The 23,626-nt window shown below is 28.4% G+C and overlaps 1 protein-coding gene across 2 annotated transcripts in view; it reads left to right on the plus strand.

The window, feature by feature from the left end:
- The first annotated feature begins 136 nt into the window (after window positions 1-136).
- Window positions 137-23,626, plus strand: part of LOC136080884 (carbonic anhydrase 1-like) — a 49,055-nt gene continuing 25,565 nt past the window's right edge. Inside the window, exons 1-3 of one of the 2 annotated variants that reach the window (XM_065798261.1) lie at window positions 137-207; window positions 328-512; window positions 13,076-13,202. In XM_065798261.1, the coding sequence (XP_065654333.1) occupies window positions 360-512; window positions 13,076-13,202 (280 nt within the window). In that variant the 5' untranslated portion in view covers window positions 137-207; window positions 328-359. Of the gene's footprint in view, window positions 208-327; window positions 513-9,094; window positions 9,421-13,071; window positions 13,203-23,626 lie in introns of those variants that run through there. The other variant, XM_065798262.1, reaches the window with a different exon arrangement.

A 23,626-nucleotide genomic window follows, 5' to 3' on the forward strand; every position in this document is an offset into this window, starting at 1 on the left:
TCATAAATTTTGATCTTTTATTATGAATGCAATTTTTTGTGCCAAGTTTGTGCATTAAAGCATATCGAAGTCTAGTTTCGGTTTTCAACGAAAGTTTTGATTAAAATGAGTAACGACCTGGAGTTTTGACTAGATCATAAATCTTTATTTAACTTTATGCAACGTTTTGCTTTAGTTATTTTTTTTGGCTGATGAAAATAGATAAAGGTTAAAATGTTTATTAACATTGCATGATTTTCAAAAAAATCATTTTGTATTAAAAAAACGTTTTCTTTTATACTTCTACTAATAAAAAAATCTTAAACAATTTTACTTTATTGTTTTTAGATTCCCACGCATAAAAGAAAAAAAAAAGAAAAATGAATAACATATTTTTACAAAGTTTTCTTATCGTTGCGGCTGTCTTCACTACAACCACGGTTGGTTTAAAAGATGTCAACAGCAACGGAGAAGTAGTTCGATACGGTTGTCATTTTGAAGAAAACCATTGTATTAAGGTCATCAATGAGAAGGTATTATTTCTAACTTGCTTTTTTAAACAAGACTCGCATTCTTTAGACAAGAATTTGTTAAAATTTAAATTTTAAATCATACAATATCGAATCATGTACAATAAATTGAATGATATTTAGCTTATTATTTCAAAACAAGTTTTTAAAATTGTTATAAAACACAAGCAAATATGACACAATAAAAGCGGGAAATTTACTGGAAAAAAAAGCTGTTTATATATCGAGAAGTTATTTTTAACTTTTGTAAAAAAAAACAGCGCTAAAACTTAAGATATTCTGACTAAGCACTAGGGTGTCCCAAAAAAAAAAAGACTATACCCTAAGGTTTGGGATTTGGTCTGTAGAAAAAGAAAATACCCAAATATTATGGTTGATTTACTCGACAATTGCAAGATGTATATTTGAAAATTTGAATATAACAATTTTCTCCGTATTTTCGTCCCTTCGCTTTTGTCATGAAAAAAGCATTGTTGTTAAAATCATACAGAAAGATTTGCTAGATAAGCTTAGAATGTTTTTTATTAGAAATTTTTAACCTATTAGAAATTTTTCTAATAGCTTTAGAACCTATTAGAAATTTTTCTAATAGGTTTACTTGTTAAATAATTTTAACTAGTGCAGAAGTTTTCACAATATCAATTGTTATTTGTTTTTAACATGAAATGTTAAAAAACAAAAATAAAACAAGGTGCAAAGAGAAAATACAACTGCTCTATTAGTCCTTGCAGAACTGTTTACCTTCTTAATTATCCTATAAACAAATTGCCAACAAACCATCTGTCTTGCGTGGAAAATGTGTAGAGATACCACCTATTATTAAACTCTGAAAAAAGATACAGATTCAGGCCGTCAAAGTTTCACATTGCGTGCTCCCATAAACATCTTGGATTTGAACTTGTATGTTTTAAAGGAGTTTGTTAATCATTTTGGAATCAATTGTGTTGTTGCCGAAGTTATTTCTGTATAGATCAAATCAGGTTTTAGAGATTATATTCCGAAAGAAGCTGTAAGGTAATAAGTAACCTTTAAATTAATGAATATTTTTTCATTTAGTACTCGTTTTTTATCAACTCGTGTTACCAATAAAATAATTTGTTTTATAATTGACTTAGTGTCAAATAAAAGAAGTTCATTAAAAAATACGCTAAAATGCTGAAAATGAAAATACTTGAGTTTAAAGATAAAACAAAACATAACATTCTAATAGAAGAATTTAAATTCGAGTTAAGTAATCTTTTTAATGTCTCAAAAATTGATTTTGAAAAGAAAATAAGAGCAACTTATCTGAAATAATGATCTAAAAGTAGTTGAAAATGATCTAGAATTTTTGAAAGATCAAATGAAGGAAAGGAAAATTTTCATTAAAGAAAATGATGATGCTTCTTACAGAGCTAGAACTGAATAGAGCAAACTCAGAATTCTAACTAACGAAAAACAAAAACAAAAATAGATTCATAAAGTTCAAGGAAGCCATGATAGTAGTATATCAATATGTTGTGAAAATTTAGATGGATTTGAAACAGCCGATTGCGAATTTGACTCTTCAACAGATGATGAATTTGACGAAAAACTTATGAAGAAAAAGAAAAGGTAATTGTGAACTACTACGTTATTAAAAATAATTTTTATTTATAATCAAGTATTAATTTTATTTCCAGAACAACTTTAATATTAATAGAGGCATATTAACTTTACAGCAAATTTAAATAAAAAATTTATTTATTAAACACTTTTAGATTAAAAAAAATGATTAAAATAATCATAGAGCTTACTCCTGATGAGCTTTCTAAAGAAGCATCAATTGTGGCAGCAAGATATAATATTGGAATACGACCTCAATTATGTTTGCAATTCTTTTCAAATCTAATATTAGTTTAAAAAAAATAAACATCTTTAGGTCTTCCGTTCACAGAAAACGGTTTCACATAATTTAGTCAACAGGGGGCCTTCTAAAAAAGAAAGCAAATACTTGATTTATTAAAAGGTAAAATACTAGTTCTACATTTTGACACTAAACTAGTTAAAGAAATTTCAGAAGACCTTCAAATATCTGTTGCTTATGACAGATTGACTGTGAGCGTTAGTTCTTCAGATGCTCCAGATTCCGATGAAATATTGCTTGGGATTGCCCAAATCAAAAATGATACTGGAGCATGCCAGGCAATTGAACTAATAAAGTTATTAGAATATTACAAGTGTGTTAATCAACTGTTTGCTTGCTGCTGCGATACAACCAGTAGTAATGCGGGGAAATATGCTGAAGCAATTCAATTGCTGTGCGTAAAACTTAACCTCCCTTTTATATGGTTGTTATGCTAGCATCACATATATGAGCAGCATATGTCTCACTTAATGAAAGTACTCACAGGAAAGACGAAAAGTCCCCATAGAGCATAATATTTAAAATTAAAAAAAAGAGGAACGAAGTTTGTAGAGAAGTGAATACTCTAAATGTATTGTAAAAATGTGTTGGGATAACCTAGGAGTTGATTCAGTGTTGTATACTCTTGCAAAAGATGCCCTTACTTTCTGTTCAAAAGCTCTGCTCAAAAATACTTTTGCAAGAGGTGATTATAGAAACCTTTGCCAGCTTGTTGCTTTTTATCTTGGTGGAAATGTAACTAATTTTAAATTCCATCAACCTGGCGCTTGTCATGAGGCACGTTTTATGGCAGTTGGACTTTACCTTCTTACATTAGAAATAACAAAAAATTTTGTTAAAATAATGACAGAAAAGGAGGAAAATAAGGTTGAGAAGAGAAGTTTTTTTACCGCCATTCTTAATGCATCATGGTTTTTAAAAAGCTCTCAGTCTATCAAAGCTCTCAAGAATGACCTTAATGCTTTCAGGGCAAGTTTTAAAGTTCAAGAGCAATACAATGACCATATAGGACAGTCTTTAAGAAAGAGTACAAAATAACATTCTTGGTACTTATCTCCTCAGCTTATTATGTTAGCAATTGGAGATCGTGACGTTGAAGACAATGAAAAAAAAAATGATTAATAACCTACTTAAATTTTCTATGCTTACATTCCATATTAAGTATCCTCAAATTAATTGAGTTCTTGATTCCGAAACAACATTTTTTTCCGAAACAACATCTTGGTATCTTTTTAAAATTATTGGAATTTCAAAAAGTAAAGTTGAACAATGGGTTTACGGTGGAGTTGGGTTTATCTTGGGATAATGGGTTTGGGGTTATTTTGGGAGAATGGGTTTATCTTGGGATAGTACTGTAAGTTTTCGTAAGTTCTGTTTATTTGTAAAATATCTCTCTACTACTAACAGTTGTGCAGAAAGAAGCATCAAACTTATACCAGACTTTGTGAAGGCATCTACCAATGATGACCAAAGGCAAAATATAATGCTTGTTGAGATCGCAGAAAAAAATTACAAGCCAAAATGCCAAAAGATCAACTCACAAAATCATATCCTTTATAAACTGTTTTCCTATGCGTTTAATTTAATAAAAAAAAATGGTTTTTAACGTTGTGATTCATTTTTTCTCGCTATAACGGTTGTTTATTTCATTATTTAATTCTGCGAAATTAATTTATAAGTTATATTCATGAAGGAAAATTATCTCAGTAACATGCGCGTAAAACCGTTAAAAAATATAAATCTCTCAGAATTTATAATTATACATTTAGCAAAGTTGCTAACTTTGGATCAAAATTTTTTATATATTCTATCTTTATAGACCAAATCACATAGTTTGGAGGGTATAGTCTTTTGATTTTCAAGTTTTCATCAATTTTTGGGACATTCTTCTAAGCACAAGCGTTACCGCAATTTGATAAATTTTGGCAACTCAATAAACTTTGCCAATGCGATAAATTGCGATAACTAAATAAGAAAGTGTGGGCGCTTAGTTATAAATCCGATATTTAGTTAGATAATCGCGATGCTGTCATCCTTATAGAGCGAATTGTTAGTCAATTTATTATGAGTTAATTTTTATGGAAAATTTGTGCGCAATTTAATGCGATTTTTTATCACATAATTAAAAAAAGTCGCTTTTCTTATAACCGCCAATGCAGTAACTCAGTGAATAACATTCGGACGTCATTCACTTAAAATGAATGACGTCTGAAAATAAATAGAGGAGTTATAGCCCCCGAAATGACAAAATATTGAACACATAACAACAACTTAATATTGACGTGCTTGTTTTCCAGTATTCGATATTTACGAAATTTTTTTAAAAATTAGATAATTCTTTAAACACATGTGTTTAAATGATACGCAGCTAAAAGATTTTTGAAGAAAACATTTTAAAAGTCTGTTTTTTATATTTTGCAGAGTAAAATAAAAACTTACATTATAAACTAAAACTTTACTGCTTATTTTTGCAGTTTTCTGAGCATTACAGCTTAACTTTCTTTAAACACCAGACGGAAGTGTGTTTTTGTTTTTTCTGCAGTTGCCAATCGTACTTTTTGCGAATTTCTTTGGCGGTAATAGTTTCTTTTTATTTTTCGGATACTTCTTAACATGGAAACTGCTTGAGTTGTTGTCAAGACAGATGTTACATGGAGTTTTTGAGCAACTGTCTTAACGTTGGAAATAGTCTTCATTGGCAGGAGGAGGTAAGAAAGTTTCATCGATCGCACCTCATGAAAAAAAGAAATTGAAAGTGCAAAAAAATAATATTAAATTGGAGTGCCAGGGAAAACGTTTACAGAATACATGCCACTTTATATATGCTATACTTTATTACCAGAATTTTAAGAAAATATAAATATCACCTTCTACATAACTTTTTACATGACTTCTTCCCTAAACAGGGCTCGTTAATGTCTGCATTTTTTCTTTATTCATTGATTAAATGCATTTCCTAATTAATAAATAATTAAATCATTTTTCCCCAGTAGAAAAACTCGATAATTCTAAACAAAAACATTTAATGACCAAGAACTCGCATCCAAATAAACATCTGTAAGAGATTTGTGCAAACTTAAATGTATTGAATGTTTGTATGACTATTGATTTTTTTTTAAAAAATGCTTGAAATATAGTTTGAAAGTTTGTTAAGTAAAATTAACCTAAAATTTTAAAGTTCCGCCGGCACCCAGTGATTCTATAAGATTAGTGCAATATTTACCAGGTTTGAGTCCTATGCACTGAGCTTCTGAATTGAATATACTTGTGCACGGTAAAAACTAATTATAAAATTAATTAACTATTAGGCCATTAAAAATGTCACATTTACCTCTTGATATCTTCCATTGCATTGCGATATAACATTTAGAAAAATAAAGACATTTAATTACTATAGAAACATTTAGATATTTATTTGAGAACTCAAAGGTTCGGAATTATTCTCCAAGGGAATTCTCCAGTGTTGCAATCTTTAATGATTATGAAATAAAACTTTACAAAACATTAATAACTGTCCAAAGGAAACTACTTAGTAGCAATTATAACAATCAAGAAAGTAGTATTTTTTTAAAGTAATTTTCTAAAAACCCTAACAAATTTTTTTTCAGCGGATGACTGGAATAAAATTCAATAACCCATAAAAGTGATAGTTTTAAACATAAATCAGTTGCACAAACCACACAAAACACTAGATTTAAGTCAGAATACCTATTATACGATAAAATAATGATAGTAATTTTTTTTTTTTTTTGTAGAATTCTGGCAAGGCCGGATATAGGGTCTAGAGGGCCGTGTGCAAAATTATTTGGGGGCTTCTTTCTTAAAAAAATATATTACAAAATGAATGCAGCAAAGCATGAAATTACTTTTTTATTCACTAAGAATTTTTTTCTACTTTTACTTTTGCAAAGCCGATTACGACATCAAAATTTATATTTGTAAGAGAGTTCTTTGAATTGTCATTAAACGAAGAGCATTTAAACAACCATTTAACATTGAGCAACAGATACCGTTTTTAATTCTTGCCATTTTTGAAAATACTCTTTCTGCACTACAATTAGTAATCGGAAGGATTAGAAAAATCCGATGTGCGATGTCAGCATTTGAAAAAACTGATTCTAACTTATTTCTACGAATTACTTGTAAACATCCTAGTGCTGATGTATTCTTCTCTTTTAACATGACTTGGAAAACTTGACAATTATATCATGCAATTGTGCTAAATAAATAGTGCTCAAGAATTTGGAAGCAACAACAATTACAGGAACTGTCTTGGTTGGAAAACTATTTAGGAAAGAGGAATGGTCATGGTCGGAAAACTATTTAGAAAACCAAACTTTCTTTCTGCAAACTCGTTAACAAAAAGTTTTTTTAAGTACATTTTCAACTTTTCTATAATAAAAATTGATTAAAATATTTTAAATTTGTCATTGCCGCTTAGAACCACTTCATTCTGTTTTTTATTCTTATCAACTACTTTTTGCATAACGCCAGCTTCTACTTTCCACTTCTAGTTTCTTGTATATTGGTGCTTGAACAGCTTAAGAATAATGCCTGAGAAACTCTCTGCAGTTCTTTAATGTCAAGAAAATCTCCCAAACTGATGTATTATATTCCGAAAGAGATTGAAACTATCTCAAATTAAGAGCTAAAAATTCTCTCCCATCTGAAGTTTAACACTAGTTACATCAAGTTATAACATGATTTTGTGCCTAAGCAAAAAAGTAAAATCAAAAGTTTTTTTTTCTTTAAAACTGTTGAAGGTTTAATTAATGTCTGACATTTTTCATCTTTATTCAGAACATTTGATTCTAAAATCTCATAGACATGAATGTAATTTGCGTGTAAAGTTTTTATAAAAATGCTAACCATTTTGTCCCACTCAAGCTTTTGATTGTAACTTTCCTATCCTTTCCTACACCACTTTAAAGGTCAGAATAAATGATCTGCTATCTGTGAGTTATCAATGATTTAAACATTTCCTCTGCCCTGATTTGCTTGATTTTGTAAGTGTTTAGCAAGGTATGGCTCAAATTTTGAATGCAACTCAAATGCCGGATAAACCCTGGCGCATTGGTGCAACTGTGTCCGGGTCAAGAAAAAATAGAGTCCCAGCAGAGCCCCCCAATTTTTTAATTGTATGTGCTATTGTAATTGAGGGTTTTTTAAATTAATAAAAAGGCTGAAAAAGCATAACTTATGTTAAGGGCATAATATGAATCATGTTATGAGCTTAAATTTAAAAAGTTTTCTTGCATAAGTAACTTTTTAAATAAAAAACTAAAACCAAATTATTTATATTTTTTTGTTGTAGTTCAATTTGTTAATATGTCAATCTGATCTGATGTCAGCATTGTGGATTTGAAAGAAGCGCAAAGCTATTGAATTTCTATGTACGAAATTGCTAGTGAAAATTTTGCAGACAAAAAATTTTGAAAAATCAAAAAAGGCGACAGAAAGTAATTTAAGTTAGTGTTCTCTGAACTTTTTTTCCTTCAAGTTGAGAAATAATAAAATTGAAAAGAGAGCTTTTTTATTCACCATCCACTGGAAAAATATTTTGTTTTTTCTGCTTTCTTTTTAAAGATTAAGATAACTTTAGAACTGAATTTAATGACTAATCACATGACAGCGTTCTCTTCAGTTGAATAAACAAACATCACTCTAACGAAGTCGAGTGCCTTTTTTTTTATAAGTCACATTAAAAAAAAAAAATTGAATCTCAGTTGAAACAGCAGTTAAAAAAGTTCAGTTAAAACAGCCGTCAAAAAAGGATGAAAAGAGTTACTAGAGGAAAGTTTTTAGAAGAGTTGTTGAATGTTTGAAGTTTTTGTGTTTGTCCCTGCGCCGTGCTAGATCAGATTGACATATTGACAAACGGAACTAAAACAAAAAAATAATTGTGCATACAATAATTTGTTTTTAATTTTTCGTTTAAAAAGTTACTTAAAACTTCAAAAGTTACGAAACTTATTGCGAAAATTATTTTTGTTTGTGATAGCTCGGCATGTTTTTTATTGACAAAACGTCGACGACTGGAGGGGCCGTCGACAACTTTTAGCCAATGCGTAAATATGTAACTTAAAATAAACACGTACAAATAACTTTATTAACAATATATTTTCAAATGCACTACACAGTTATTGGAAATAATCAAAAAATGGTAAAAGTTCCAGATTTTCGAATATCTGATATAAAAAGTTCTGATTATATCATTTTCATATTCTGTAAGTTGTTTTTTTAAGACCACGTGACGCATCCCAGCTGCATATTTTGAAACTCTACTCAGGCTCAATTTAAGAGATTTTGAAAGATGCCTCATGCCCTTTAAGTATGGAGGTGCACATTATGTTAAGCCTTTAACAAAGCTTGCTACGGCAATAAACATCAATAAATTTATGATAAATATCAGGACAAAACAGCTTTAAAAAATTTTGAAAATAAATTATCATAGTAGCTACTTAAAGTTAAAATAAAATAAAAACACAACAAAATACCCTAAAAAGGTGTTTTTCAAAGGGGGCTGTCTAATATATTTATAATCTACTTCACAATATTTTACCATAAAATTGTGCATAACAACTGCCTAACTAACGCTTATAATTTTACCCGTTAATTTTAACTATTTTTTTTTTCCCGGGAAATTTTTAACCCTAATTAAAATCAAAATAAATGTCAAAAAAGCGCATTGGATAGTAAAAATAATAATAATAGCATAAAAAATCAAATAATGATAAGGAAAATGTTATGGTTTTTCTATCAAAATTTGTGCATAATAGTACTTATACTTTTACAAAACTTCATAACTCGAAAATCCGTGATTTTCAAAATGTTGTCATAAAAATAAAGATTTAAAAAGAGTAGTTTGTTTTGGTAACAGTTTTTATAACTTCAAGACATAAAAAGACAACAATTGTAACAAACTATAAAACAGATGGTGAAACTTGACTAAGCTGTAATTATCATGCGATTCTCAAAGCAGTTTTATATTTTACCTAGTAATATCAATAAAATAATAATAACTAGGTATGATTTTTTTACACAGAGTTCTGCAGAACTCTGTTATTTTATATTACTATTATAATAGTATGTTACGTTTAAGTTATGTTATTTTATATTATTATTATTACAGCTAGCCCTGTTAATTTATAACATTTTTGAATTGAAAACAATGGCAAGCAAAAGCTAATTTGGATTGCCCTTAGTATTGTATTATAATAGATTAAAAACATTGTAACATAATAAGCTATAAGAAAAAGTTTATGACCTGATGTCCACAGATTTGTTTTGATATAGTTAATTAATGACCAAAAAAATTAACTCTTAACATTCTACACCTTTATAGAGAAATAAGGGTAAAGATGTAGAAACAAAAAAAATTGCAAACATACAAATTCATATTGTTTATTTCAAGTTCAAAAATCAATACATATATAACATATGTTTGTTGGTATATAGCTGATAATGGTGAAAAATGTTTACCAATAGCAACTGATTGTAATAATTATTAAAAAAGCAACAAACATTGTTAAATTTTATATTTATTATGCTATTATATAAGTTTATTTTACATTTAATACACCTGAGGTAAAAAAATGCTCTCTGCTCTAGAAAAATCCAATAAAAAAAAAAACGTTTTCCCTAATTCCGAATTTTATGAATAGATTCATTATTTACCTTTCTGTATAAGGGTCAAATCATTATATTTCAACCAATTTAAAGAAAACTTTGTGGGGCATCATCTCTGATTTTCCTGATTTTTACATATTGTTATGTGCATTATATAGATAGGTTTAATTTGAAATTTCAGACTTCCAAACACAATGGTTTGGAAATCATAGCCTTAGAAACATGACATAGTGGCCCCCCTCGATTTACAAATGGTCAAAACAGACTACTTTAGAACTGTATAACTTTTTTCTCACTTTTAACAAGTATCTCATTTTTTCTTGAACTATTTTCTGGATAGTTCTCTCTTTAAAAAAGTGGTTTTTATTAACTTGTGTTTAATTAGAAAAAAATTATGACCTCCTCAACTTTGGAAAAAATCCTAAAATTGCTAAAATATGCCAAAATTAAACTAACTGTAGCATCATTCTATTCATCCACAAGTCTTTACAGATAAGTTTTCTGATTAGCTACTACTTTCTGCAATAAATGGGCAGCTTGTTTTTTGATTAGCTACTACTGTCTACCAACTTTTAGTAATATAACTAACTTTTGTTAATTCCCTTTTAAGACCATTACATTGTATATTTGCTGAAAAATCTGGCACACATTTTTGATAGTTACTTTCAAAATTTGAATCTTATAGCAAAAGCATGAAAAAATGCAATAAAAATCTAAAGGCCTTAACTGTATATTCATTAGAAAATGAACCATGTATGTTTCATGTTAGAAAATGAATGCTTGTATATTTACAAGTAGGTTGCCCCCTTCCCCTTTGATTAGTTCCACCCCAAACCCCGTCTTCCCCTCCCCCTCACTTTAGTGTGTGTGTGTGTGTGTGTGGGGGGGGGGGCTCCAGACCACATATAGACCACTGATTACCTATAATAAAATAGAATTTAAAGAAATAATGGTGTTTCATTTTAAAATTTATAAAGGTTTTAATTTAAAATTTATTTAGATATTTAGGTATTAAGTATCTAAATATCTAAATTAATTTAGAGACCTTTATTTGAACCTTAATGAAGGACTCTAAAAAGTTACTGCCCCCTTTATTTGTGCCCCTATCTATTATAAAGACCAGATCAAGAAGAGGACAACCAACCTTATCGTTTTTTTATTAAGAAATGACATATAATTAGTTGCACCCTTCACATAGGCCAGTTGGCAGATTAGAGGGGCACTGGTTTTTAATAACACATTTAACTGTTAATGATTGAAAAATAGGGTTATTTAAAAATGCTGGCATTTTTGGTGTGGATTCAACAAGTTTATAATGTTTGTGTTTTCAGATAGTTGGGTCTAATGATCTTATATGCTGTTAATCTTAGATCAAAACAGTGTTAGAAAAATTTACAGGCATCTCAAAATGGCTGAAAATTGGACTTTTTAGGCGAGTGGACATTTTGCTTTTAGATATATTTAAGTTCTAAACTGCAACAAGCTGCCTATATTTTGTCCATTTATTGCAGACAGTAGTAGCTAATCCGAAAACTTATCTGTAAAGACTTGTGGATGAATAGAATGATGCTACAGTTAGTTTCATTTTGGCATATTTTATCAATTTTAGGATTTTTTCCAAAGTTGAGGAGGTCATAATTTTTTTCTAATTTAACACAAGTTAATAAAAACCACTTTTTTAAAGAGAGAACTATCCAGAAAATAGTTCTAGAAAAAATGAGGCGATTGTTGAAAGTAAGAAAAAAGTTATACAGTTCATATACTTTAGGTAGTTATTAAAAAGTAATTACTACCTAAAGTATATGTTGAGCTGAATGCTCCACATATTATTACTACTTTAGGTAGTAATAACTTTTTAATAACATGAAAAGTTTCATAAAAGCATAAGGTGAGTCAGATAATGAGTTTTTTTCAACATTATTATTAAGTACACCCTAAAAAGAGTTTAATATCTACTAAAAAAAAAGTAAAGTATTGTTAAAAATGAGAGAGAAAGGCAAGTTTTTTTTTTATATAAGAGTAAATGTGTACTTACTGGGTAAGTTGTAAAAATAAAAATACACATTGCAGTCCAGCTCATTTTATGGTCTCAAAGATTTAAAAATTAAACTTGTATTTGTTTGTTTATTTTATTTTTCAATTAATAATATTTGGTTTTGTAATAAGTTTGATTTACTCTTATGTGACAAGGAAAGTTTTTAAAATAAATTTAAACCAAACACTGTCTAAGAAGTAAGTTTTATTACAAACTCAGTTTTTTCTGTGTGAATAGGGTATTAGTCTAAAAAGTTTTCTTTCCCTTCATTTTCATGGCATAAAAAGAAATTTTGTAAATTATTTTATATTATGATTTAATTGCATTCAAAATTTATGATCTTTTAAAATTTTTAACCCCCTTAAATAAAGAGGAGTTCAAATTTGACCTTATAAATAAATTCTCCTTACCTTACCTGACCTTGTATAACAAATTTTTAAATTTTTTACTACTATTGTTATATATTCGCTCCATGTCACATTTTTGTCAAGTATCACATAGAAACTTCAATGTTGGCTCTCTGATTATGTCAGTTTCCAAAAAGGAACAGGAGATTTTTCTTTATTGTAAAGTCACAAAAGTATTCTAATTTTTACTTACAATCGAGGAAAATTAATTTGCTATATACCATTCCATTAGATTTAAAAACTTCTTGTTTACTATTTCAAATAAAAGAATAATATCTCCATTAGACTAAAATAAATTTGTTTCATTTTTTAAATAGAACCAACCTTGAAAAATTTGAAAATTTATGGATATCATTTATAAAAATAAGAAATAAAAGTGGGCCAAGAAATATGTTTAGTTTGGATAGAAGATTAAAAATATTTATTTAAATGTAAATCAATTTGTTATTACTTTTATATTTCAGATAAAAAAAGATTATCAACAAAATAATTATTAGAAAATTTTCTCTTTTGTTTTATCTGGTATCTAAAAATATTATCTGCTATCTGGTAATTTGATAGTAAAATATTTTGTTTACATTTTAAAATGATTTATATTTTTTTGAGAGAGTGGTGTTTCTCAAGCAAAATTAGTTCAAATGAAAAAGTACCATGTAATAGCAATGAAGATTGCATTGAATCAAGTGAATGCATAACCCTTTCAGAAAGCTCCGAAACCTACAACAGTCTATTTAGGGGTATGTTATATCTATATATGTACATATATAAATATTTCTCTCTCTCTCTCTCTCTCTATATATATATATATATATATATATATATACATATATATATATATATATAAATATATTATATATATATTTATATGTATATATATATATATATATATATATATATATATATATATATATATATATATATATATATATATATATTATATATATATGCTCAATTTATGTCTTGTTTCTGCTCCTAGTCAGTGTTCAGTGTCTCCACATTCACCCTTAAGTGCTTATCACAGTTTGATTTCTCTAAAACTTTTATCTCATTCTTCTTCATCGTCTGAATCCCACTATCATCATACCTCTTACAACTACCTTAAAGCTGACTGGGACTCCTTCCGTGATTTTCTTTGTGATGGCCCTTGGGTAGAAATCTTTCGTTTTCCTGTCTACAAATGTGCTTCTTACATAACTTCATGGATTCAGGTTGGCATGGAATTTTTTATTCCCTCTTAATGATTCCAGGTCAAGCCTCACTCTTCTCCATGGTTTTCCTTACATTGTGCTGCTGCAATTGCCAATTAAAACGGTTACTTCCATATCTATCAGCAAATTAATTCTCCAGAAAACAGACGTATGTTTATTACTGCTAGAAACCATTGTAAAAAGGTGTTGTCTATTGCCAAAGTCCACTATTCTCAGGTCATGAAATCTCGTATTTCATCACAAAAATTAGGCTCTCGTGATTTCTGGATAATCTTTAATAGTATCAATATTAAGGGCAAATCTGTAATTCCATTTTTCTTGTATGGTTTAGACTTTGTCATCTCACCTAAAGACAAAGCTGAATTGTTTGCTTAGAACTTTTCATCAATATCATCTTTTGAGTCCACTAGTTGTGTTCTAGCTGATATAGCTGTCAAACAGGTTGATCCATTGCTTGACATTCGTATAACTCCAGCTTCTGTATTTAAAATTATTTCCTGCTTAGAATCTTCTACAGCTTGTGGCCCGGGTAACATACCTGTTATAGTCTTGCAGGAGTGTTCTCTGTCGTCTATACTTGCAAAACTATTCAACAAGGGTTTATCAGTATTGATTTCGAGCCTGCTGGAAAGGGGCATCTGTTATCCCTATTTTCAAAAGTTCTGAAGAGCGATCTGATTCGCCTAACTACTGTCCCATTAGTCTTCTTCCTATCATAAGCAAGGTTTTTGAATCTTTAATTAACAAACACTTAATCTCTCAACTTGAATCTAATAACTTACTTTCTGATCATCAATATGGATTTCGATTTTCTCATTCTACAGCTGCTTTGCTAACATTAATGACGATAGGTTTTATTATGTATTAGATAAAGGTGAAGAGGTTAAGGCCATTGCTCTTGACATTTGTAAAGCTTTTGATAAAGTTTGGCATGCTGGTCTTCTCCGTAAGCTTTCTTCTTACAGTGTATCTGGCAACATCTTTAAGATTATTGAACTTATTTAATTGCTTGGAGGATGCATTTGAGCTTGAAAAGGATCTCACTTCTGCTACAGCATAGGGCTCACAGTGGCTGGTGAACTTTAATTTAGATAAAACTCAATTTTTTTCAGCCTATTGTTATCGCAATACTTTAGATCTTCCTATATTTATGAACGGTAATGTAATCAATTAGTTATCTCCCCTTCATCTTCTAGGATTAACTCTTACTTCCGATCTTTCTTTGAACCATGTATCAAGTCCGTTGCAAAATTAACATCTGCTGAGGTTGCATCTCTTTATCAAGCTCAACACTTTCTTTGGATTCTATTCTCTATCTCTATAAATCTCAAATCCGGCCTTGTATGGAATACTGTTGCCATATCTGGGGCCAATCTTCTAATGATGTCCTTTCTCTTATAGACAAGGTGCAAAAACACATTGTCAACATAATTGGGCTTGCTCTTGCAGCAAACCTCCAACCATTATCACATCTTCGAAATGTTGCTTCTTTTTCTCTTTCCAACATACTATAATGGGCACTGCTCTAAAGAGCTAGCGTCTCTTGCGCCATCTACTAAAATTCATTCTCATGTTACTTATCATTCAATTAAGTCTCATCCTTTTTCTGTGACTGTTTCTAAGTGCTTCAAAAACTCTTATTCCTCTAGTTTTTTCCCTCAAATATCAGTTTTTTGGATTCACTTCCTTTATCTTGCTTTTTTGATTCATATAATTTGTAATCCTTTAAGTCGCCTGTCAATCGTTATCTTTCTCTACAAACTTAATCTTTTCTCTTCCAGTAACTTCCAACTTGTGGTTGCTTGCAGCCTTGTTGGAGGCAAAGATGTTTAAAAAAAGAAATATATATATACATATTTGTTTTGTCATTTTCAAGTTATATGCCTTGTCATTTTTAATTTATATTTGACTCTGTAACAGCATGATATAAAATAGGTAATGTAGCAAAACTTCGTGCAAAAACATTCAAAATGTTTTTAAAAACATTCTAGTCATTTAATTTGCATTTTTTTTTTTTTTTAATACAATAAATTTGATTTTCTCAATTAAATTTTTGCCTTTTAACATAATTTGACCTCGATTTTGTCCTTCTTGATAACATAGAGTAATTAAGTGCCATTTTTTTACCATAAACAGTTAGTTAAAGACCTTTACTAGGTATATAACAGGTATATAACCTATATACCTGTTGTAAAGGTCTATTTTTTTTTCATCAAAGAACTATAAGTGTATAGGTTTATATACCTATATACCTATAGTTCTTTACTGTAGGTATATAGGTGTATAGCCTATATATTTTGATATAAAATAAGCAATAAAACTGCTTATGGGTCATTCCAGCTCAATTCAATTTATGCTCGGCACTATGTTATCACTTATTTTGATTATTTTTGGAATACAGGCTTGTATTAATGAAAGAAAACTTGACTCTAATTTTTAATGTCTGACTCTTTATGGCTTCAGAGATATTGATACTCAGTTCCAACCTTTTTTTTTTATTATTTTTTTCAATGCCATTTATTTTCTAAGCTAATTACATAACACAATTAGCTTTATCTTATGAAGTGCATGGTCGATAATATTAAAAATTTTTACCTAACTATTTTTTCGGGAGAGGAACTCAAATATGATACCTAAAACAATAAAATATTAAAGCTTCTCTAAGAAAATTAAATTTCAAAATGGTGTAATACTTATATTAGTATTTTTATGCCCCGTACAAAAAGAAGTATATCTTGAGATGCCTAAAAGATATGATTTTAAAAATTTTCCTACGCTTCTATATATAACAAGGTTATATAAGGTTATATAACAAGGTTAACTTATTACAAAAAAACTGCAAGGGTTTTCTTTTTTGAATCTGATTTATTTGAATTGAAAGTTTTATAAAAAAATTAAGAAAAATTATTATTAAGTATTAAAAAAAAAGTATTTACATTTTTTTTTTGAGGATTTTTTTAAAAAATTTTAGAATCTCAGGTACAGTTCTATTATATAACTTGTTTGCATTTCCCATTAAAGATCCTAACTTTATTCAACCTTTATGTTTAATGAAGGATTTTATATTTACAAATCTTCAAATAATTATTTTAAAATTATTTCTTACAGAACTAAAAAGTAATATAAAAATAATAATGGTAAAGAATGATGCTTAATTGGATTAATAAATAAAGAAAATTGTCACAAATAAACATCCAATGATATCAAAAATGATGTGAAAATCAAAATGTCAAAATGAAGTAAAATCAAATGATATCAAGAAAATTTCAAGTTTCAATGATGTAGAAAAAAACTTCATTCGTCATTCTGGCATTAAAAGTAATTAAAATGCAATGATTTCCTTCCATGAATATGTTTACTTAAAAAATTACTCCACAATCTACATAACTTGCTGTGATTCATTTAGTTCATACAATGGAAAAAGTTAAAAAGGTATTATTACTAAACCAGTTATCCTGGTATAAAAAGGAATATCCTGGTATAAAGTTTTTTTTCACTTTTACTCAAATCATTGAAAATCGTGCATTACAGTATGAGCATCTGAAATGCATCAGTATATGTGTGATCACACACATACTGTATGCATACCTACCATCAAAATGTTAAGTTAATAATTAGTGCTGTTGAATTATCAAAGGTTTATCATGAAGTTATTGATATGTTTGTTTGTAGGCTAACAAGAATTGCATGATACATTGTTGCCCTTTGTGTCCAGGAGATTCTATATTATGACATATAAGAAAATGGGTTCTACTCTCATGAAGATATTGATTAAAATGATGGTTATTGTATAGACTACAAACAATGGAAGACAATAAACCGATCTGAGCTCTTAAGTCTAACAGAAATTACCAGTGGCTTCATTAATACTCTAATAAATAAGTTACAAAAACTTACAATTCATTTTTATATTTTAAAACATTCATACATTGCTGATTTTTTATAGAAATTAAAATATGAGTTGTGGTTTAGAATGACCTGCATACCAATGCTCAGTTTCAGCTTGAATCATACGTTGATGTTGGGAATCAATAGTGTTGCCTAATTGCAATCTCATGGCAAGTTCTTGCTAAGTAGTAGTCGCATTTTTGTGAGAGGTTGACCTTTCGTGTGTACGTAAAACATTTGACATGTTTTGCCAATCAGAGTACCCTCTGTTCCAGAAAGATATATGTCATCAGTACTAAATAGCTTACAAAAAAAACAAAATACTGAATTTTTAGATATTAAATACACTAGCCAATCCCTGTCAATGTCTTCTCCATTTGGCAACTTAGTTTTGTAATTGACAACTGAACCGTCTGCCTGAACTACTGTCAATAGAAAAGTTAATATTTTTAACCTGCACTGATCCTTTTACAACAAGCACTTGACGAATGTCATCTGTGATTCTGGTTGGCCACATTCCGCAGTCTTCAAGCGAGTCCCATGATAGTGACGAAGTGACCGCATTTTCCTCGGCTCCAGAGTTCTGAAACAATAACGATGATTATTTTACTAAATGAGGTTTTATACAAAAACAACATTATTTTTAAAGTTCATTTTTAATAGTGGATGAAGGATGATTATGACAGGTTTTTAGTTGATTTTTTCCAACTTACATAACCCTACTTTTTTCACTTTTTTAAAATGGCATAGAAATCTTTTGTTTGAAAAATTTGTTAAAGGTATTTATTTATATTTTATCTTTTATTTTTGTACTTTTGTTTGTTTTTTATTTTCACACCAAAAAAAAGAAAAAATACTTTGGCATTATTTACTTATATTTTTAAAAGCGTTTTTAAGTTTGCAGCAGATTTTTTTAACTAAATTCAAAACAGATTTCGTTGGAGAGGTATTTATTTATATTTTATCTTTTATTTTTGTACTTTTGTTTGTTTTTTATTTTCACACCAAAAAAAAGAAAAAATACTTTGGCATTATTTACTTATATTTTTAAAAGCGTTTTTAAGTTTGCAGCAGATTTTTTTAACTAAATTCAAAACAGATTTCGTTGGAGAGGTGTTAAAATTAAAGTTTTTATTTTAAAACAAGACTTGGTACTTTTGAAGGCCTTTGACTGTATCTGTATATAATTTTTTTTTTCAACAAAATGCATATAAACTAACAAATTTAAAATCAAGCACAAACCTTAAATGAAGATGGTGAACTTGACGTACTAGTACTTGATTGGTAATGTAATTGTTCTCTTAGAGAAAATGATTCAACTGCTTCTACAGAAATGTCTTTTAAAACTTGTGGCTGTAGATTTTCTTCTGAAATCTTCTGCTCCTAGAGTACAAGTTATTTTATTATTTTTTTTGTTATGACTTATAAATATGGTTGAAAGTATACCCAACATCCAATATCAATAAAAAAAAGTGTTGTGAAAATAGCACACAATGGTTATTAAGGTTTAAATAATGGTCTATTATCTCTTCAAATTATTATTATTGTATTTATTAACTAACTTAATAAAAATAAATGCACTTTTGTATTATTTCTAACCTGAAATTGATGCTGATTATCGTTTACATCTTGTTTTTCTAATATAGAGAAAAATTTACTCAATGCCTTTGCTTGTTTTTTGTCTTCTCTCTCCATATCTGATTTGCGTTTTCTTTAAAAGAAACCCAAAGGCTTCTATTTTTTCGCCATAGTAAGTCACCCACTTATTTTTTCAAATATTTAACTGACCATTACTTTTAGCTGTAATTGTTTTTTTATTTAAGTGCTGAGCAAATACTTACAAAATCAATAGTTTAAAATATAAACTTTGGTGCCCCTAATATGTAAATATATAGTTACAATAAACATTTAACACACAAAAACACGATTTAACACACAGAAACACGAAACAATAAACTAACAAACTTATTCATTCATACAATTACCTAACAACAACTTTTTGATTTAATTACTTTTTTCATTAAAGTGCTGAGCAAATATTTACAAAATCAATAGTCTAGCATATCAACTTTGGCGCCCTTAATATGTAAACAACTCACTACTTGTACACGTTAAAGACGCCAAATATTATTTTTAACTTTTACTTTTTTAAATCCAAATTAAAACTTAAAAAAAAAAACGAAAAAAAAAAACATTAGCTACGCCAGCGCGGTGTCCCAGAAAAGCCGGCGCCCTATGCGACCGCATAATTCACATAGCCCTTGCACCGGCCCTGACTGTACCTGAGATTTTAAAATCTTTTTAAAAAATTGCAAAAAAAAAAATGTATATAAATTGTTTTTTGCAATATTTAATAACAATTTTTCTTAAATTTTTTATAAAACTTTCAATACAAATAAATCAGATTCATAAGAGGAAACCCTTGCAGTTTTCTTGTAATCAGGGGTTATGAATAGAACTGTAGGAAAAATTTTCAGAATCGTATTTTTTAGTCATCATTACTTGTAAGAAAATTTCTTTTAAATCTCCAATACGTGATACTTTGTATTGTACTTTTTTAAAGTAAATGCAATTTTCATTTGCATTTTTTTTTTAAAGATTTTTCGATATCAAGGGATCTAATACAAATTGCAAAATAATAACATCAGTTGTCTGTTTTTAAAAAAAGTTTTTTAAAATGACTCAAAGAATAATTAAAAGATACAATGGTAGTATGTAAGTAAGAGAGGAGTTTTTATAAATTTGCTTTGCAACCATTCATAGATTTTGAATCTCAAGTGAAAATGAATTTTTACAAATTATCTATCCTGCTTATTCAACTAGTTTCAACTCTATCCTGCCTATTCATCTAGTTTCAATTTTTGAGAGCTGCAAACTATTTGACAGCCTAGACAAGGTCTTATTCTGAATCAGTCTGGTATATATATATATATATATATATATATATATATATATATATATATATATATATATATATATATATATATATATATATATATATATATATATATATATATATATATATATATATTTATATATATATATATATATATATATATATATATATATATATATATATATATATATATATATATATATATATTACAACTAATATAAACCACTGCCAGTGCAGTAGTGGTATAGTTATAGAGGGCTCACCTAATAAGCAAGAAGTTCCAATCCATTGTGTCCCTGGTTTACTGCACTTGTTTTTCCAGACAGCAATCTTGTTTGTCAAGATTCGTGTTTTGAAGTTAAAGAGTTGAAAGAGGGTTGTAATCAAAATTTAAAAGAAGAAAAGAAAAAATGTAGTCTCCATGACTGCAGTAGCCTGCTTGTCCTTGGGGAGGCAAATTCATTTAAAAGAAATTATATTAAAGTATTAGAATGAAAACATGTTGATTTTTAAAACAAATGCAAAACTGATATAGTTATTGGAACATTAAATTCTTTATTAAAATTTTAGGTAATTTAATCCATAAAAACTTTGTGTTTTACTTTTTATGCAGTGTTTAAAAATGGAAAAAAACATAACGGGGTGGTTTTCAGTGTTTTCAAAATACCATCTTATCATTGCTAAATATTTCATACTATAAAAGGTGGCGGGCTGGCATATCACACTGTCCTGTCTTACTTAGAGTACTGCTTTTAAGTATTTAGTTATGACAATTGTTAGATGAAAACACAGCAGAAAAACAATCAAAAAAATACAATAAAGTAAAAACAAAATACAGTAATCACTATGCAGTAAATTTGTATTCCTATTCTCTAGTGTAAACAGGATGTAAAAATGTGTTTAAAAATACTGGTTGCATAAAAATTAAATTTTAAAAAGTTTAAAAAGAAAATTATCACCTCTGCCCTGACCCACTCTAATAACCATTCCCCCAATCTATTCTAGTTTAAATGTATTTTCACATATCTTCACAATTACAACAACTCAATAAATGAATTTTAACATTGAATCTACTCCTCCTAACTATTCAACACTTCCCTATAATTAGGTAGGTGAGAGTAGATTTTGGTAAAAACAATTTGTTAAAAAATCAACATAGTGTTTAGTCTTACTCAGCATTTTAAACATGTTTGTTGAAAAAATACACTGCATTGGGATGTCATTTAAACAAATATCTTTATGTATGGTATAGTTTTTAAAATTGCATTATTCTTATTATTATCCTAACATAATTTGTTAAGTCGATCTCTTGTCGTAAAGTATTGTTTTTAATCTAAGCTGGTGATAATCATGTAAAACAAATTATATCAAAAAATATCATACAATTATAAAAAAAATGTGTATTGCGACGTGCATGTCATTATATGTGGTAGTGGTGTAGTGGAAAAGCGCTTGCTTCATAAGCGAGAGGTTCCGAGCTCGATCCCCACCACGTCCCTGGTAGTACCGCGCTCAACTTGTTTCAAAGCGCAGAAACCCGCTAGAAAAACTAATGAGATCTGTCATGCAGAACTTTATTAAAAAAGATGTATTGGATGGGGAAAAATCTATTACTAAGCTAATGAAAATAGACCTAACCATGCTTAAGTGTCACCAAAAAGAAGTAAAATTTTGTACTTCTTTGTAAAATAAAAGTAAGTGAAAATCAAAAGTTACAATTTCAAAGTGATTGTATCCAGCTTTATATCAGATTGTTTGATAAACAGAGAGAGAGAAGTCCTTTAAAATATACAAGAGCTATATCTGCTTAGAACCCCATTACTATTTGTTCTAATTCTGACTTAGGAAAAAGCAGAATGACTGATTTACTCACAATCCTTCATGAATCTAAATAGATTAATGCTACATTAGTCAATATTCAGTATCAAGATTTATGTAATCTTGCCAAAGGCATCCACAGATTTCAGTTTACAAGTTATAATGTTTATAAAGATGGGTTGGATGTTTTTTTAACTTCTTTTATAAGTCAGAATTTTAGTTTCTTATTTGAAGTATCCAAAATTGTCTTCACTTTTTCACATGGAAATGCACAAGTTGAAAGTGGGTTTTCTATCAATTCAGATGTTCTTGTAGAAAATTCACATGAGAGCTCTGCAGTTGCCCAAAGACAGGTATATGACGGAATTTAACATGTTGGTGGAGTTTGCAATGTTGAAATAACCAAATCATTGATCAAAAATGTAAATATGTCTCATTCACATTACAAAGATTCATTAAAGCGAAAGAGAGAAGTGCAGTTGCAAGAAGAAAAAGTAAGTATTGATAAAAGATTAGCTGTGCAGAAAATCAAGGAATTAAATGCTAAAAAAACAAAGCTAAATCAACATCATCAGGAAGATGTATGTGAGATTGAAGTTGAATTAAAAATGCTTTCACGCAAATTTGAATTAACAGATTTACATTTTTTGATTACATTGATTTGAACTATTTTTACTTCCTTAAATTTAAAAGTGATTTTTAATCTGAAATTAATCAATTTTTGAAAAACAAAAAAAAGTATTTTTTTTATTTTTTAAATCTTTGTTTTTTAACATTTTTATATACGTGTGTGTGTTAATTGATTTGAAAGTTTAAGATAATTCTTTTAAAGATTTCTATAAAATTTTCTGAACCCTAATTGGTAATATGCAAATCTATTATATATATTGGTAGCAGGCCCAGTATAGTACCTTAAGTTTTAATACAGTAGAAAAAGGTTTGTAACACAATCAACAACTCAAATTTTTCAAAAAGTTGAGTTGAAGTTCAAGTAACTCAGGGAAAAATAAAATAAGTCAGGGAAAAGTCAGGTAATTTAAATGGACAAAGTGGCTGGCCACCCTGTATATATATATATATATATATATATATATATATATATATATATATATATATATATATATATATATATATATATATATATATATATATATATATATATATATATATATATATATATATATATATATATATATATATGTATGTATATATATATAAATATATATATATATATATATATATAGATTTAGTAAAAATCTTGTTTTATGTTAAATTAGTAATTTTTATAGTAGTGTTGCATAAAATAAATGTATTTTTAGCATTATATATTCAGTTAAATAGTATCTGTGAA

This window comes from Hydra vulgaris, chromosome 05 (assembly GCF_038396675.1).
Source record: "Hydra vulgaris chromosome 05, alternate assembly HydraT2T_AEP".
Lineage (NCBI taxonomy): Eukaryota > Metazoa > Cnidaria > Hydrozoa > Anthoathecata > Hydridae > Hydra > Hydra vulgaris.